At 43.9% G+C, this 17,994-nt stretch overlaps 1 protein-coding gene across 1 annotated transcript; it reads left to right on the top strand.

Moving 5' to 3' along the window:
* Positions 1-301: 301 nt before the first annotated feature.
* LOC129021993 (cystatin-SA-like) lies at positions 302-3,388 on the top strand. The gene is made up of 3 exons (XM_054468114.1): positions 302-539; positions 2,076-2,189; positions 3,305-3,388. Exons 1-3 carry the CDS (start codon positions 312-314, stop codon positions 3,386-3,388), a joined length of 426 nt encoding a protein of 141 aa, XP_054324089.1. The 5' UTR covers positions 302-311.
* Positions 3,389-17,994: the final 14,606 nt, after the last annotated feature.

Here is a 17,994-nt window from a genome sequence, read left to right as displayed (position 1 = left end):
GCATGGCTCGGGGAGGCTGCAGTGAGGAAAGGAGTGGGGAGGAGGGGGAGATGGAGGAGGAGGCCTGGGAGGGGCAGGGGGAACTGAGGCAGGGAGGGAGCTTGTGTTGGCAGAGGAGTGAAAGGAGAGATGGAGAAAGAGGGGATGGGCAGAAAGAGGAGGAGGAGTCAGGGACGGGGCATGGAGGTGGGTGAGGCTGTGCTGCCAAGGCAGGATAAATGCACAGCTGCCTGCTGGTCTGGGCTCCCCGTCTCAGGCTCTCACCCTCCTCTCCTGCAGCTCCAGCTCTGTGCTCTGCCTCTGAGGAGACCATGGCCTGGCCCCTGTGTACCCTGCTGCTCCTGCTGGCTGCCCTGGCTGGGGCCCTGGCCTGGAGCCCCAAGGAGGAGGATAGGATAATCCTGGGTCGCATCTATGACCCAGACCTCAATGATGAGTGGGTACAGCGTGCCCTTCACTTTGCCATCAGTGAGTACAACAAGGCGACCGAAGATGAGTACTACAGATGCCCGCTGCGGGTACTGAGAGCCAGGCAGCAGGTGGGTGCTGCCTCCACCCGAGGGGTCCTGAGTCTGTTTGTTGCCCGACCCCCAAGATCATTCCCAGCAAATCAACACTGACACATTCATGATCTAGTGCTCAGATTCATTCAGATTTCCCTGACTCTCCGCTGATGGCCTTCATGCCTAAGCATGCTCCCGGGCCATATACTGCAGCCACTGTCTGTCCTCTCAGCTTCCTTTAACCTGCAGCAGCCACTGTGTCTGTACCATGACCGTGGCATTTCCCAGAGTCTAGCAGGTGTGGATGGAGACTGTGCTGACTCTGGGTGGGCTTGATGCTGCTCAGGATGAGATCCAGGCCCTGAGGCTCATCCTCCTCCCTGATTCCCATCCACAGGGGCCACACAGGAACCTGGCTCCCTGTTCTGTAGAGCCCTGCTTCCCTCCCCAAGTCATGCCGTTGGGCACAGCCCCTTAGGGCTAGTGGCCTTCTCACTCAGGCGGGCTGACCACCCCCTACAGCCCAGGGCGGCTGAGTCCCTGCTGGGATGGAACACACCTGATCCTTCCTCTAACAGCTGATGCAGAGTTAGACCTCAGCAAGATGAGGACAGCAATCCCCCAGCAGAGCTGAGGAGGGTGTCAGGTCAGGAGGGAGCTTCAGCAGGGCTACTGGGCCCAGCTTGACCTGCATCCCATGGCAGAGCAGCAAATAGTGAGACAGCCTTTAGAGCTCCTCCACCTTCTCCTGGAAATTCAAAGGAATCTCCATCAGCCCCATTTCTCCTCCTGTAGCTGTCAGCTGGGGCTCTCTCCCTGCATACGAGGCACACTCCCTGGTGCCGTGGTCCCCACTGGCCTGCATCTCCCACTCAAGCAGGACAGTAACTTGGAGTGAAGCACAGGGCATTGCAGACCATCAGGCCTGGAAGCCTATTTTATACATGGGTAAACTGATACTTGAGGGATCTCAGTAGTTCCTCACATTTCCAAAGATTCCCTCATCCCAGGTTTCTCCACAGCTCTGCCACGTTGTGTCTGGGAGAGGCCCTGTGCAGGGAAAGGGTTCAATTCTACTCTGCAATTGTAAGACACGCAGGTGTGCTGCTGACTTGAGAAATGTATCTTGAATCTCACACTTGAAATGGTGGCATCTGGGAGGCCCCATTGACCCAAAATATCTGTGTGTGTGAAGCATCTGATTTCCTACTCTAAGTGAAGTAATAAATCTAGGTTAAATGGAGGGAATGAGATTTTTGGAAGTTAGCTGAAATTTTGTCATCAGAGAGACTTCCTAGTAAAGATTCAGTGTTCCCTCACCCCTGAGCCACAGGTAGCAGAATTCAATGAATTATTTTACCCAGCACACAGAAAACAATGTTTAAGGGTGGGCATGAGGCTCAGCACCCTGCCAGATCACAGGAAGACGGGGCTTGTGTGCCTTGTGGTGACATGTGGACAGCTCGTGAAGCCCTTAAGCAAGTCCAGTGACTCAGCCACAGTGAAGTGCCTCTGAGTGCATGAAACTGATGGAGAGTGCTGTCCGTGTGTCCTGTTTTCTCATGTGTGTAGATCGTGGCCGGGACAAATTATTTCTTCGACATAGAGGTGGGCCGAAACATATATACCAAGTCCCAGCCCAACTTGGACACTTGTGCCTTCCATGAACAGCCAGAACTGCAGAAGGTACTTTCCTGATGTGGGTCCTGGGCCACTCATGCACTGCAGAGGGGTGCATATGTGTCAGCCTCTGCCCTACACATGTTTGGAGGGTGTGTGTGTGTGCAGGTGGGTATGTGGGGAGCCATGTATGCATGGATGTGTACGTGTTCATGTAGTTGTGGGAGGGTGTCCATGTAGGTGGGTGTGTGGAAAGGTGAACATGTATACACACATGTGCCATTGTGTGCTGGGAGATCTATGGGAGCATGTGTGCCTGTGTGTGGGTGTGTGTGGGGAGTATGGGGCTTTGTACATAGATTCATGGGGATGAGGAGTCCAAGTGAGTTTACGTAGTTGTCTATGTATGTCCTTCCGTGGTGAGGGAGGGGGTCAATGTGTTTGATTTGCTAGGAAGGCTTTAGCTTGGGAATGGTTACTAGAAGGTCAACTCTGCCTGCTTTGGGGTGTTGCCTGTTGGACGGGAAGAAGCAGCTGTGGGGCTATGTGCTGGGCAGGGAGAAGGGGCTCTGTCTAAACCCAAGGCTCAGGCACCTGCATGAAGCCACAACCTCGAGGATCACATTAGTGGGACCTAGAGGCCTGTTAGCTGGGAAGCCCTGGACCTGCGCCACTCACCCAACACCAGCCTCTCCAAGTACCTGCTGGTTCTTGTGAAGTCTCCACTCGGGGAGAGCCGCACTCTCCTTGTTGCCCTTTCCTCATGCCCCAGCTCTTTGAGGGGGAGCTGCCCTGCCCTGGGCTCTTCCCTCTGGCCCCTCTTAGTGCTGGCCTGAGTGCTGGAGGTGGAAGGAGCTGGGGGAAGTGAGCCACCTCCCCATGACCTGAACCCTTGTGGCTCCCAAGGCCTTGCACAGGCTACTCCCCACAGGGTTGTGCTGGGACAGGACCCTGCAGGCTGGGGTGGGGGCCCAGTGCCACCTGGTAGCTTGGAGCCTTGGGAGGGGCAATGGAACTGTCACTATTTATTCTAGTTCAGTGCTCTGGGACTCAGCAGGGGTGGGTGAGGGCCCAGTGTCTCACCTCCATCCTCCTCACCCAGGCTCTGACATTTCATGCCTGGGCATCTTCCCCTTTAACTGTAACCCACAGTGATTGGTGTTCTCTCTTCCCTTTCACAGAAACAGTTGTGTTCTTTCACGATCTATGAAGTTTCCTGGAATAAAAGAAGGTCCCTGGTGAAATCCAGGTGTCAAGAAGCATAGGGATCTGTGCCAGGCCATTTGCACGGGCCACTTCCAACTCCTACACCCTGTAGTGCTCCCACCCATGCACTGGTGGCCCCCACCCTGCGGGAGGCCTCCCCATGCACCTGTGCCGGGAGACTGACAGAGAAGGCCCCAGGAGGCCTTTGTTGTTCAGCAGTGGGCTCTGCCCTTGCTCCTTCCTTCTTGCTTCTCATAGCCCTGGTACATGGTACACACACCCTCACATCCTGCAATTAAACAGTAGCATCGCCTCTCTCTCAGTTCTTGGCTGTCTGTGGATGTGCACACTGGCAGGGTTTCTGCAGTTCCTTTATGAAGCCTCCTTATTCTGCTGCTGTGGAGATCAGAGGAGTATCTGGGAGCTGACGCCACAGCAAGGCCACCAGGGGAGCTGCTGCCACTTTCGGAGACCTGAGCTTCAGAACAGGGAGACAGCAGCCAGGGGCTGGGAACCCAGGCCTTCAGCTGCAGCAGCCCCTATTGAGGTGATCAGGGAGAGGAAGGGGCCCAGGCAGCTGCCCCAGAAGCTGGGTTGCTGCTTTGGTCTGAGGTCCTTGTCCGACCAGGAGGAGGGAGCTGGCTGTGTCCACAGGCAGGGGCCAGGCCTCGGTGGAGCTCGCCAGGCTGTAGATTCCATCTGTGCTTGCAGAGTGGAGCAGAGTCCAGGGATTGAGCTGCTCTCATGAAATCCCCTAGACACTAAATAGATAGCGATCGACGTGTAGTTCTTTCCACAGGAGACTTTAGGCCCCTACATGGAAACAAAGTCCAAAAGTGTGTGTGTGTGTGTGTGTGTGTGTGTGTGTAACTGATTGGGAAAAATGCCACCCAAACCAAAGATGGGCAAGATCACCCAGAGGAAGCAGCACCTTCTGTCATCCATCCTGGGAGGGTGTGCCCCAGGATGGGAGGTTGTCTCTTACGCTACGAAGCTGTGCCCTAGAAGAGTTTTACACTTTTTCATCCAGACACCCTTTCGCTGGACTTGGATTTAAAACGAGCACTCAGGTCATGCTTCCTGACAGGGATGGAGAAGCTAAAACAAAAATGGATGTGACATGCACTGGACACTCGATTTTTTCACAAAGTATATTTTAGTTAATAAATATCATCACCTTAGTGTCAAAACCATTCTGTAGAATAGTGGGTAGTTGCGCTGCAAACAAGAGGCTACAGTCCTAAGACCCCGCCCATTGCACCGCCTTTCCCATTGCCATTTCAGGGCAGAGGGGTGCAGCACTCAGGGCAGTACCACTGGGAAGGGTTCTCAGCTGTCTTCCATGCCTAGAGCTGTGTTGACGAAGGGTGGCTCCCATGAACACCGAGGGGGAAATGACAAAGGGGAAACTGCCCAAACAGCCCTGAGGCCAGCACCCCATGTGCCGCACATAGAAAGCCAGGAGGAGCATGGTTTGTTAGGTAGAGTGGGGAGCCCCTGCTTCATTTCCCCTCCACCCCCACGGGATTTAACCAAGGTTTTGGGTTGAAAAAAGTGAAGCAGCGCCCAGGGGGCCATGAGCTGAGGAGTTTTGAGTTTGGGCCTTACCCGGTGTCGGGGGTTCAGGGGGTGCACACACTGATTTAGGCTTCTGTTGGAAGAGAGGGGCTGAGAGCAGAGCAGCATGTGCCCAGGAATCGTGGTCAGGAGCGCAGTCTTCCCTGCATGGAGATCCTCATGTTTCTCTACCTGTGCAGGGTGTGTCTTGACATAAGCAACCACCATCCAAGGACACAAGGAACAGGTGATTTTGTGTCAACCAGTAACTTTTCTGACAACTCTCTTCCTGGGGAAGTGGAGGGGGAAGTCTGGCTCTGTAGAGGGCTCCCTCCACCATCTCCCTGTGTGTCTGTTCCCTAGGAGGGGAGCAGGGGACAGGGAAGCTTAAAGGTGAGCATGTGGGTCTTCGTCTTCTGGACCAAGCTGAGAGTCTGGGCTCTCTCTGGAAGCTACCAGGTTTTGGGAGTAAAAAAGCCTCCTAGGGGTCATGTTTTGGAAATATTGCACCCCTTCTAAGAGTTCCTTTAGCAAAAGTAATGTCACACATTCTTGCTAAAAGAGTAAAAACTACAGAGGTTAGAAACTCCACCTTCAGCCTAGACAAATCACTCTGGAAGGAGAGATAAGTCCATTGGAGGCCTTGGAAGTAGGAATCAGTGCGGTCATTCCTTGGGCAGGTGGATTCTCAGCACTATGACCACAAGCAACCCAGGTTCCATGAGGTCTAAGGCTTACATAATACAGACGGTTATCTGCATGAAAAATAGCACAATATAACCAAACAGAAACTAAGCACAAAAGTTAGTGTTTATTTAGGAAGAGGAAATAAGTCACAACAAATTAGTCACTTTAAAATCCTGAAAAATACTACAATCATCCCAAATTCTGGAAAATAATATACATCTTAGTGCGTTCAGTCACTAAAACAGATTTTGCAGTCAACAGACTCAGGATTATGGGCTTGTAGCAAAAAGGGAATAAATTCACATCAAGAAACCTGGGATGACTCTAAAAACAAAGCAAAGACGTTATTATAAGACTATGGGGAGGGATTTTTAAGGCTGTAGTGATGGACTCACAGCATAGCAGTCGTTAGTGTAAAGCAGCCAGTGTCAAGTCTGGTCTGCAAAGTGGACCTAGGTCCTGTGTCTCTAGAACCTATAAAGTCCAGCCAGATGTGGAATATTCCATCCAGAAACCCCTTCTCTGTAGCTCTGTGCTTCTGTGTAAAGCTGGATATAGATCCTCCAGGCAGTGGGATATTCTTCTTACTGATAAGCAAAGTTCCTGACAGCCCGTGATGCTAGAGAACAAGGTCTTCCATTGAGTCAGAAAGCAGTCATCAGCCAAGGAAGAGGCTGTTTGACATGTCAAACCTGCAGCTTGAGAAAAACATTGTTTCCAGTTCATGATGCCACCGACTTTGACCCCATCAGTCAATCCATTCACACTGCAGATGAAAGGGCAGATTTGCCCTTCCTAAATTTGTGTTCTTTTTACTTGCTAACATAACATTTGTATTAATTAACTACTTGACACAACAGTGTAACAAGTTATTTCTATGTTTTCATACTCAACTATTGAGTCACTATTTGCTTCATCACAAGACATTGATTTTATAATAGAATTTAATTTAAATATAGCAGAAAGATAAACCACTAATCACATTCCACTAGGTTTAATCACTTTAAAGTTCTGATAAATACTACAATCCTCTAAAATTATGAAATACTACAGTCAATCCTAGTTGTGAAAATCATGGTTTATAACATTGTCTTTCTGCTTCAAAACTCACATTGGTAATATTTTGCAAATTTGTCTGATTCTTGTCTAATTTGGAAAAGCTTCCAGTTTTATTTTATGTGAGCGCTAAGATTTTAGTATTTTCTAAATTTTCTTGGCTTAAGATTGATGATCTTAAAGACTCTATTGACACTGCTCACTAAACATAGCCATTTTAAAACTCTCACTCTTGCAGTGGGCTTCAAAATTGGGCAAATGTATAATTATATACTATATCGATTACCTTATGAATGTGCAGAAAGAGTTTGTTCTGAAAGAAGTAGTTCTTCAAGCCATTTAGTGTTGGTCAAAGTTTTACGCCTGTGTTTTCTGGAGCTGTGAGATTTCATCAGGATAAGAGGAGGATGGAGGCCAAGTCTGATCCACTGGGTTTGTGTCACCTCACAGGCATGCATCCTTGCTGTGAGTAGTTCACTACACAGGTCTGTACCCTACAAATGTGAAAATCAAGAAATTCTATCTCATTAAATTCCCACAAAAAATAAAACAATTTGGGTCTCACTTGGGTAAAATGAAAAACAAAATAACAAAATAAAAACAAATTGCATGGTACACTAACTATTGTACATACCATATTAGTGAGTACATTTTCAGAAAGATAACACTTTCATTTTTGACTAGGTGTCAAAAAGAACCCAATCTTTTGGGGCCGATTTTCAGCCTTCTTAAAGACAATAAATTCCGAACAAAATTTCCTACCCCATTAAACTGAGCTTCATACGAAAGTAGAAAAAATAAATCTTTTCCAAACAAGCAGTCACTGAGAAAATGTGTTACCACTAGACTAGCTTTACAAGAGATGCTTAAGGAAGTTCTAAACATGAAAATAAGAGAATAATACCTACTTTTGCAAAAATACAGTTAAATACATAGCTCAGAGACAGTATATAGCAACAACACAATAGATACTATAAGGAAACCAGCTGTCACCTTCATGGTAGGATCAAAAACTCACATATAAATATTAACCTTGGCCGGGCACAGTGGCTCACGCCTCTAACCTCAGCACTTTGAGTGGCTGAGGCAGGCAGATCACAAGGTCAAGTGTTTGAGACCAGCCTGGCCAGCATGTGGAAACCCAGTCTCTACTAAAAATACAAAAAAATTAGCTGGGCATGGTGGTGCACGCCTGTAATCCCAGCTACTTGGGAGGCTGAGGCAGGAAAATCACTTGAACCCAGGAGGTAGAAGTTGCAGTAAGCCGAGATCGTGCCATTGTACTCCAGCCTAGATGATAGAGCAAGATTCTGTCTTAAACAAACAAACAAAAAGAGAAATATATTAACTTTGACTATAAACAGCCTAAATGCCCCACTTAAAAGGCACAGATTACAAGTTGTATTTAAAAATCCTGACCCATCCATCTGCTGTCTTCAAAAACATCCATCTCACGCATAATGACACCCATAGTCTCAATATAAAGGGTTGGAGGGAGATCTATCACACAAATAGAAAACAAAAAAGGGAGAGGTTTGCTATTTTTACATCAGATGAAACAGACTTTAAACCCAAAACAGCAATTTAAAGAGTACAAAGGAGGGCATTACATGATGAGAAAGGGTTCAATTAAATGAGAAGACTTAATTATTCTTAAACATATATGCACCCAACATTGCAGCCCCCAGATTCATAAGCAAGTATGCCCAGGCCTACAAAGATAATTAGCCACAGAATAATAATGGGATACTTCAACATCCCACTGGCAGTGTTAGATAGATCATCGATGTAGAAAACTAACAAAGAAATTCTGGATTTAAAATTGATACTTGATCAATTAGACCTAATAGACATGTACAGAATACTCCACCCATCAAACAGAGAACATACATTCTCCTCATGGGACCACAGTGCATACTCTAAGACAGACCACATGCTCAGCCATAAAACAAGTCTCAATAAACTAAAATAAGAAAATCATACTAACTGTACTCTCAGACCACAGTGGAATAAAAATAGAAATCAATACCAATAAGACAAAATGAAATAAAAATAGAAATCCATATCGAAGAGAGTTGCTGAAGCCACAATATTTCCTGAGTAATAGGAACTATGGCCAGGAACTGCTTTGCAGACTTGGACTTGTGTGTGGGTGTCATTTCTCGGTGCCCTAGCCTACCCCCTTTGTCAGTTGGGAGGTGTGTCCCAGCAGTTTTGAGCTGCTGGTCTGATTGGGGAGTGTGGGCCACAGCTCCCTTATCTTGCAAATAACTTGGCAAAGCAACAACCCCCCTCAAGTCCAAGCCTCGGCATATTTCCCAGCATTCAACACTTCCACTTGCCTGAAGTAAGGGCCTGGCACCCCTCCCATGCAAAGACCTTGTTGCAGCAGCCATTTCTCCACTCTGCAGCAAATTTCTTTGTTCCTCACTGAGGGACATATTTCCAGGCATTTGGCCTATCTGCTCACCTAGATTAAGATCCTGGGTCACACCTCCATTGCTGTGAAGACATCTTGTTGCAGAAGCACCCTCTTCACTCCACAACCAGGCATAATTTCAAGAATTTGTAGGGAAAAGAAAGAGAGATCAGACGGTTGCTGTGTCCATGTGGAAAGGGAAGATATAAGAAACTCCATGTTGACCTGTACTGTGAACAATTGCTTTGCCCTCAGATGCTGTTAATCTGTAACTTTGCTCCAACCTCTTTGCCCCAACCTTGAGCTCACAAAAGCATGTGTTGTATGGAATCAAGATTTAAGGGATCTAGGGCTGTGCAGCATGTGCCTTGTTAACAAAATATTTACAAGTAATATGCTTGGTAAAAGTCATCGCCATTCTGCAGTCTCAATAAACCAGGGGCACAATGCACTGCAGAAAGCCACAGGGACCTCTGCCCTGGAAAGCCGGGTATTGTCCAAGGTTTCTCCCCATGTGATAGTCTGAAATATGGCATCATAGGATGGGAAAGACCTGACAGTGGCCCAGCCTGACACCTGTGAAGGGTCTGTGGTGAGGAGGATTAGTAAAAGAGGAATGCCTCTTGCAGTTGAGATAGAGGAGGACCACTGTCTCCTGCCTGCCCCTGGGAACTGAATGTCTTGGTATAAAACCCAGTTGTGCATTTGTTGAATTCTGAGAGAGGAGAAAAACCACCCTATGGCAGGAGGTGAGACATGTTGGCAGCAATGTTGCTCTGTTACTCTTTACTCCACTGAGATGTTTGGGTGGAGAGAAACATAAATCTGTCCTACGTGCACATCCAGGCGTAGTACCTCCACTTGAACTTATTTGTGACACAGATTTCTTTGCTTACATGTTTTCTTGCTGACCTTCTCCCTAATATCACCCTGCTCTCCTACTGCATTCCTCTTGCTGACAGTGTGAAAACAGTGATCATTAAAAACTGAGGGAACTCAAGAGACCAGTGCTGGTGCAGGTCCTCTGTATGCTGAGCGCCGGTCTCCTCGGCCCACTTTGCTTTCTCTATACTTTGTCTCTGAGTCTTATTTCTTTTCTCAGTCTGTCATCCCACCTGACAAGAAATAACCACAGGTGTGGAGGGGCAGGCCCCCTTCAGAATTCAGTGCACACCCTCACATGGATTAGGAGCATAAATTGCCTTTTGCTTCTAATGCAGAGATCTTGGTGCATCTGTACTTTTCTACTCCTCTCCAGGACAGAGTTTCAAGCATTCAGCACACCTGTTCTACTGAACTGGAACCGTGAGTCACTTCTGTTGTCCTGTACAGAAATCTTGGAAGAGCAGTGCCCTCTCTGTCATGATCAGGGATATTTCCAGGCATGCTGACTACCCACTTAGCTGGAAAAGGAACCTGAGCTGCCCCTCCCTTTTTATGCAGGGATCTTGGTGCAGCAGAAGCCCCTCCATTCCATGCTGTACACATTCCCAGGCACTTGGAGAACCTTCTCATGTGGATAAGGAGCCTCATCCACCCCTCCCTTCAGGTGCATAGGTCTTGAAACAGCAGCACCCACTGTGCCCCATGCCTGGACATATCTTCAGGCATGTGGAGTACACGCTTTTCTAGATTACGAGGGTAGGTTACCACTCCCTTTCCAGACAGAGAACACTGGGCAGCAGAGGATTATCCCCTCCATAACCAGGCACATCTCTGGATGTTTTGCAGCTGTCTTTTTATCTGCCCTCAAAGCTAGTGCTTGCACCTACCACTGGTGGACATGTAGACAAGTCTGCATTCTCTGTCCCAAGCCAGCTTGGTCCCTCAGTCCAGGACTGTACAGGGAGCTCACACCACTGTGCATTCCACAACATAGCCCATTGCCTGAGGCAACAGAAAGCATCTCGCCATAAACAAAGATAAAGTATATGCCCCATCTGAATCAACCTTAGCTGGTTCTTATCCATAAGCACCACCCACTGGCTTGGAAAATAAATGGCACAATCTAGTAGAAAATCTGCAGACAGAAATGCATTGCACTGGAGAATGAGATAAGCATCCTGAGACCTCAACCATACTGGACTTGTAGGAGGCAGTGAACCCACTCATTCATCCCTACACCACTACTACAACCAACAGCTAAGAAAGCCAGCATACAAAGACTATCTATAATCAAGGAACATACACAGAACCTTTGACAATGAAAGCACCCAGAACCAAAGTTGTACCCTACACAGCACACATTATACACATCCTCAAGGGAGAAAAGGAAAAAACCAAAACATCCCTTCCAAATGAAAGTATATTTAAAAATTAGAAACAGAGATAGTCTTTGCAGATGAGAAGGAACCAGTGAAAAAATTCCAAAAGTATGGTAAAGCAGAGTGTAACAATGCCTCAAAAGGACCACACTAAGTCTCCAGCAATGGTTCTTCATGGAAATAATTTTTTTGAAATGCCTGATAAAGAATTTAAAATACTGATTTTTAAAAAGCACAAAATAATCCAAGAGAAAGTTGAAAACTAACATAAATCAGAAATACAATTCAAGATATGAAAGAAGAGATAGATTTTTAAAAGCCCATACAACTACTAGAAATAAAAAATGTATTGGTAAAATTAAAAAATCCAGTTAAAAACATCAGTAGCGGGCTTAATCAAAGTAGAAGAAATTACTTCAGAGGTGGAAAGTAGGTCTTTCAAATTAACCCAGTTATAAAAAAATAAAGGAAAAAAAATTTTAATGATTAAAGCTTTCATGAAATATGGAACCACATAAAAAGCATGTAAAACTAGGAGACATAGGCATTCCAGAGACAGAAGGAAAGGTAAAAAAATATAGAAAAATCTATAAATGAGACAAAGAAGTTAGTTATATAATGATAAAGAAATTTATTTGAGAAGATCTAACAATTCAAAATACATTTGAACCAAACATTGGAACACCTAGATTCATAAAACAGATACTACTACAACTAAAAAAGAGATAGATACCAATACAGTATTAGTAGGGGACTTCAATATCCCACTGACAGAAGTAGACAGTTCATTGAGGCAGAAAATCAACAAAAAAAATTCTGGAATTAAGTTGAACTCTAAACCAAATGGACCTAACAAATGTTTACAGAATATTCTACCCTACAAACTCAGAATAAACAGTCTTATCACATATGCATAAAACATTCTCAAAAGTATACCATATGCTAGGCCACAAGTAAAATCTCAATATATATAAAAAATTGAAATAATATCAAATATCTTCTTGAAACACAGTGAGATAAAAATACAGATCAACACTAAACAGAATACTCAAAACTATACAAATACATGAAAAGTAAATGATCTGCTTCTGAATGACTGTTCGGTCGATGAATTTAAGGCCCACGTCAAAAAAATTGTAAATGAATAAAAACAAAGATATGGCTTTCAAAAATATCTGAAAAACAACCAGATCAGTGCTAAGCGGGAAGTTTATAACATTAACTGCCTATATGAAAAAGATAGAAAGATCTCAAATAACCAACTTAAGGTTATAGGTGAAGAAACTTGAGAAAAAAGTGCTTAAAGGAGCTGATGGAGTGGAAAACCAAGGCTCGAGTACTATGTGAAGAATGCAGAAGCCTCAGGAGCTGATGCGATCAAATGGAAGAAAGGGTATCAGCGATGGAAGATGAAATGAATGAAATGAAGCGAGAACGGAAGTTTAGAGAAAAAAGAATAAAAAGAAATGAGCAAAGCCTCCAAGAAATGTGGGACCTTGTGAAAAGACCAAATCTATGTCTGATTGGTGTACCTGAAAGTAACGGGGAGAATGGAACCAAGTTGGACAACACTCTGCAGGATATTATCCAGGAGAACTTCCCCAATCTAGCAAGGCAGGCCAACATTCAGATTCAGGAAATACAGAGAATGCCACAAAGATACTACTCGAGAAGAGCAACTCCAAGACACATAATTGTCAGATTCACCAAAGTTGAAATGAAGGAAAAAATGTTAAGGGCAGCCAGAGAGGAAGATCGGGTTACCCTCAAAGGGAAGCCCATCAGAATAACAGTGGATCTCTTGGCAGAAACTCTAGAAGCCAGAAGAGAGTGGGGGCCAATATTCAACATTCTTAAAGAAAAGAATTTTCAACCCAAAATTTCATATCCAGCCAAACTAAAATTCATAAGTGAAGAAGAAATAAAATCCTTTACAGACAAGCAAACGCTGAGAGATTTTGCCACCACCAGGACTGCCCTAAAAGAGCTCCTGAAGGAGGCACTAAACATGGAAAGCCACAACCGGTAACAGCCACTGCAAAATCATGCCAAAATGTAAAGATCATCGAGACTAGGAAGAGACTGCATCAACTAACGAGCAAGATAACCAGCTAACATCATAATGACAGGATCAAATTCACACATAACCATATTAACTTTAAATGTAAATGGACTAAATGTTCCAATTAAAAGACACAAACTGGCAAATTGGATGAAGAGTCAAGACCCATCAGTGTGCTGTATTCAGGAAACCCATCTCACGTTCAGAGACACACATAGGCTCAAAATAAAAGGATGGAGGAAGATCTACCAAGCAAATAGAAAACAAAAAAAGGCAGGGGTTGCAATCCTAGTCTCTGATAAAATAGAATTTAAACCAACAAAGATCAAAAGAGAGAAAGAGACCTTTACATAATGGTAAAGGGATCAATTCAACAAGAAGAGCTAACTATCCTAAATATATATGCACTCAGTACAGGAGCACCCAGATGCATAAAGCAAGTCCTGAGTGACCAACAAAGAGACTTAGACTCCCACACATTAATAATGGGAGACTTTAACACCCCACTGTCAACATTAGACAGATCAATGAGACAGAAAATCAACAAGGATACCCAGGAATGGAACGCAGCTCTGCACCAAGCGGACCTAATAGACATCTACAGAACTGTCCAACCCAAATCAACAGAATATACATTCTTCTCAGCACCACACCGAACTTACTCCAAAATAGACCATATAGTTGGAAGTAAAGCACTCCTCAGCAAATGTAAAAGAAGAGAAATTATAACAAACTGTCTCTCAGACCACAGTGCAATCAAGCTAGAACTCAGGATTAAGAATCTCACTCAAAACCACTCAACTACATAGAAACTGAAAAACCTGCTCCTGAGTGAACTACTGGGTGCAAAACGAAATGAAGGCAGAAATAAAGATGTTCTTTGAAACGAATGAGAACCAAGACACGACATACCAGAATCTCTAGGATGCATTCAAAGCAGTGTGTAGAGGGAAATTTATAGCACTAAATGCCCACAAGAGAAAGCAGGAACGATCCAAAATTGACACCCTAACATCACAATTAAAAGAACTAGAAAAGCAAGAGCAAACACATTCAAAAGCTAGCAGAAGGCAAGAAATAACTAAAATCAGAGCAGAACTGAAGGAAATAGAGACACATAAAACCCTTCAAAAAATTAATGAATCCAGGAGCTGGTTTTTTGAAAGGATCAACAAAATTGATAGACCGCTAGCAAGACCAATAAAGAAAAAAAGAGAGAAGAATCAAATAGATGCAATAAAAAATGATAAAGGGGATATCACCACCGATCCCACAGAAATACAAACTACCATCAGAGAATACTACAAACACCTCTATGCAAATAAACTAGAAAATCTAGAAGAAATGGATAAATTCCTCAACACATACACCCTCCCAAGACTAAACCAGGAAGAAGTTGAATCTCTGAATAGACCAATAACAGGAGCTGAAATTGTGGCAATAATCAATAGCTTACCAACCAAAAAAAGTCCAAGACCAGATGAGTTCACAGCCGAATTCTACCAGAGGTACAAGGAGGAGGTGGTACCATTCCTTCTGAAACTATTCCAATCAATAGAAAAAGAGGGAATCCTCCCTAACTCATTTTATGAGGCCAGCATCATCCTGATACCAAAGCCTGGCAGAGACACAACCAAAAAAGAGAATTTTAGACCAATATCATTGATGAACATTGATGCAAAAATCCTCAATAAAATACTGGCAAACCGAATCCAGCAGCACATCAAAAAGCTTATCCACCATGATCAAGTGGGCTTCATCCCTGGGATGCAAGGCTGGTTCAATATACGCAAATCAATAAATGTAATCCAGCATATAAGCAGAACCAAAGACAAAAACCCCATGATTATCTCAATAGATGCAGAAAAGGCCTTTGACAAAATTCAACAACCCTTCATGCTAAAAACTCTCAATAAATTAGGAGTTGATGGGACATATCTCAAAATAATAACAGCTATTTATGACAAACCCACAGCCAATATCATACTGAATGGGCAAAAACTAGAAGCATTCCCTTTGAAAACTGGCACAAGACAGGGAGGCCCTCTGTCACCACTCCTACGCAACATAGTGTTGGAAGTTCTGGCCAGGGCAATTAGGCAGGAGAAGGAAATCAAGGGTATTCAATTAGGAAAAGAGGAAGTCAAATTGTCCCTGTTTGCAGAAGACATGAACCTAGAAAACCCCATTGTCTCATCCCAAAATCTCCTTAAGTTGATAAGCAACTTCAGCAAAGTCTCAGGATAAAAAATCAATGTGCAAAAATCACAAGCATTCTTATACATCAATAACAGAGAAACAGAGAGCCAAATCATGAGTGAACTCCCATTCACAATTGCTTCAAAGAGAATAAAATACCTAGGAATCCAACTTTCAAGGGATGTGAAAGACCTCTTCAAGGAGAACAACAAACCACTGCTCAAGGAAATAAAAGAGGATGCAAACAAATGGAAGAACATTCCATGCTCATGGGAAGGAAGAATCAATATGATGAAAATGGCCATCCTTCACAAGGTAATTTACAGATTCAATGCCATCCCCATCAAGCTACCAATGACTTTCTTCACAGAATTGCAAAAAAGTACTTTAAAGTTCATATGGAACCAAAAAAGAGCCCGCATCGCCAAGTCAATCCTAAGCCAAAAGAACAAAGCTGGAGGCATCACACTACCTGACTTCAAACTATACTACAAGGCTACAGTAACCAAAACAGCATGGTACTGGTACCAAAACAGAGATATAGATCAATGGAACAGAACAGAGCCGTCAGAAATAATGTCACATATCTACAACTATCTGATCTTTGACAAACCTGACAAAAACAAGAAATGGGGAAAGGATTCCCTATTTAATAAATGGTGCTGGGAAAACTGGCTAGCCATATGTAGAAAGGTGAAACTGGATCCCTTCCTTACACCTTATACAAAAGTCAATTCAAGATGGATTAAACACTTAAATGTTAGACCTAAAACCATAAAAACTCTAGAAGAAAACCTAGGCATTACCATTCAGGACATAGTCATGGGCAAGGACTTCATGTCGAAAACACCAAAAGCAATGGCAACAAAAGCCAAAATTGACAAATGGGATCTAATTAAACTCAAGAGCTTCTGCACAGCAAAAGAAACTACCATCAGAGTGAACAGGCAACCTACAAAATGGGAGAAAATTTTTGCAACCTACTCATCTGACAAAGGGCTAATATCCAGAATCTACAATGAACTCCAACAAATTTACAAGAAAAAAACAAACAACCCCATCAAAAAGTGGACGAAGGACATGAACAGACACTTCTCAGAAGAAGACATTTATGCAGCCAAAAACCACATGAAAAAATGCTCACCATCACTGACCATCAGAGAAATGCAAATCAAAACCACAATGAGATACCATCTCACACCAGTTAGAATGGCAATCATTAAAAAGTCAGGAAACAACAGGTGCTGGAGAGGATGTGGAGAAATAGGAACACTTTTACACTGTTGGTGGTACTGTAAACTAGTTCAACCATTGTGGAAGTCAGTGTGGCAATTCCTCAGGGATCTAGAACTAGAAATTCCATTTGACCCAGCCATCCCATTACTGGGTATATACCCAAAGGACTATAAATCATGCTGCTATAAAGACACATGCACACGTATGTTTATTGCGGCATTATTCACAATAGCAAAGACTTGGAACCAACCCAAATGTCCAACAATGATAGACTGGATTAAGAAAATGTGGCACATATACACCATGGAATACTATGCAGCTATAAAAAATGATGAGTTCATGTCCTTTGTAGGGACATGGATGAAATCGGAAATCATCATTCTCAGAAAACTATCGCAAGAACAAAAAAACCAAACACCGCATATTCTCACTCATAGGTGGGAATTGAACAATGAGAACACATGGACACAGGAAGGGGAACATCACACTTCGGGGACTGCTGTGGGGTGGGGGGAGGAGGGAGGGATAGCATTGGGAGATATACCTAATGCTAGATGACGAGTTGGTGGGTGCAGTGCACCAGCATGGCACATGTATACATATGTAACTTACCTGCACATTGGGCACATGTACCATAAAACCTAAAGTATAATAATAATAGTAATAATAATAATAATAAAAGAAAAAAAAGAAAAAAACAAAGAAAATCTAGAAGAAATGTATAAATTCCTCGACACATACACTCTCCAAAGACTAAATCAGGAAGAAGTTGAATCTCTGAATAGACCAATAACAGGAGCTGAAATTATGGCAAAAATCAATAGCTTACCAACCAAAAAGAATCCAGGACCAGATGGATTCACAGCCGAATCCTACCAGAGGTACAAAGAGGAACTAGTACCATTCCTTCTGAAACTATTCCAATCAATAGAAAAAGAGGGAATCCTCCCTAACTCATTTTATGAGGCCAGCATCATCCTGATACCAAAGCCTGGCAGAGACCCAAACAAAAAAGAGAATTTTAGACCAATATCCTTGATGAACATTGATGCAAAAAACCCTCAATAAAATACTGGCAAACAGAATCCAGCAGCACATCAAAAAGCTTATCCACCATGATCAAGTGGGCTTCATCCCTGGGATGCAAGGCTGGTTCAATATATGCAAATCAATAAATGTAATCCA

This window comes from Pongo pygmaeus, chromosome 21 (assembly GCF_028885625.2).
Source record: "Pongo pygmaeus isolate AG05252 chromosome 21, NHGRI_mPonPyg2-v2.0_pri, whole genome shotgun sequence".
NCBI lineage: Eukaryota > Metazoa > Chordata > Mammalia > Primates > Hominidae > Pongo > Pongo pygmaeus.
The sequence above is the reverse complement of the archived record's forward strand: the minus strand, read 5'-3'. Positions and strand labels throughout refer to the sequence as shown.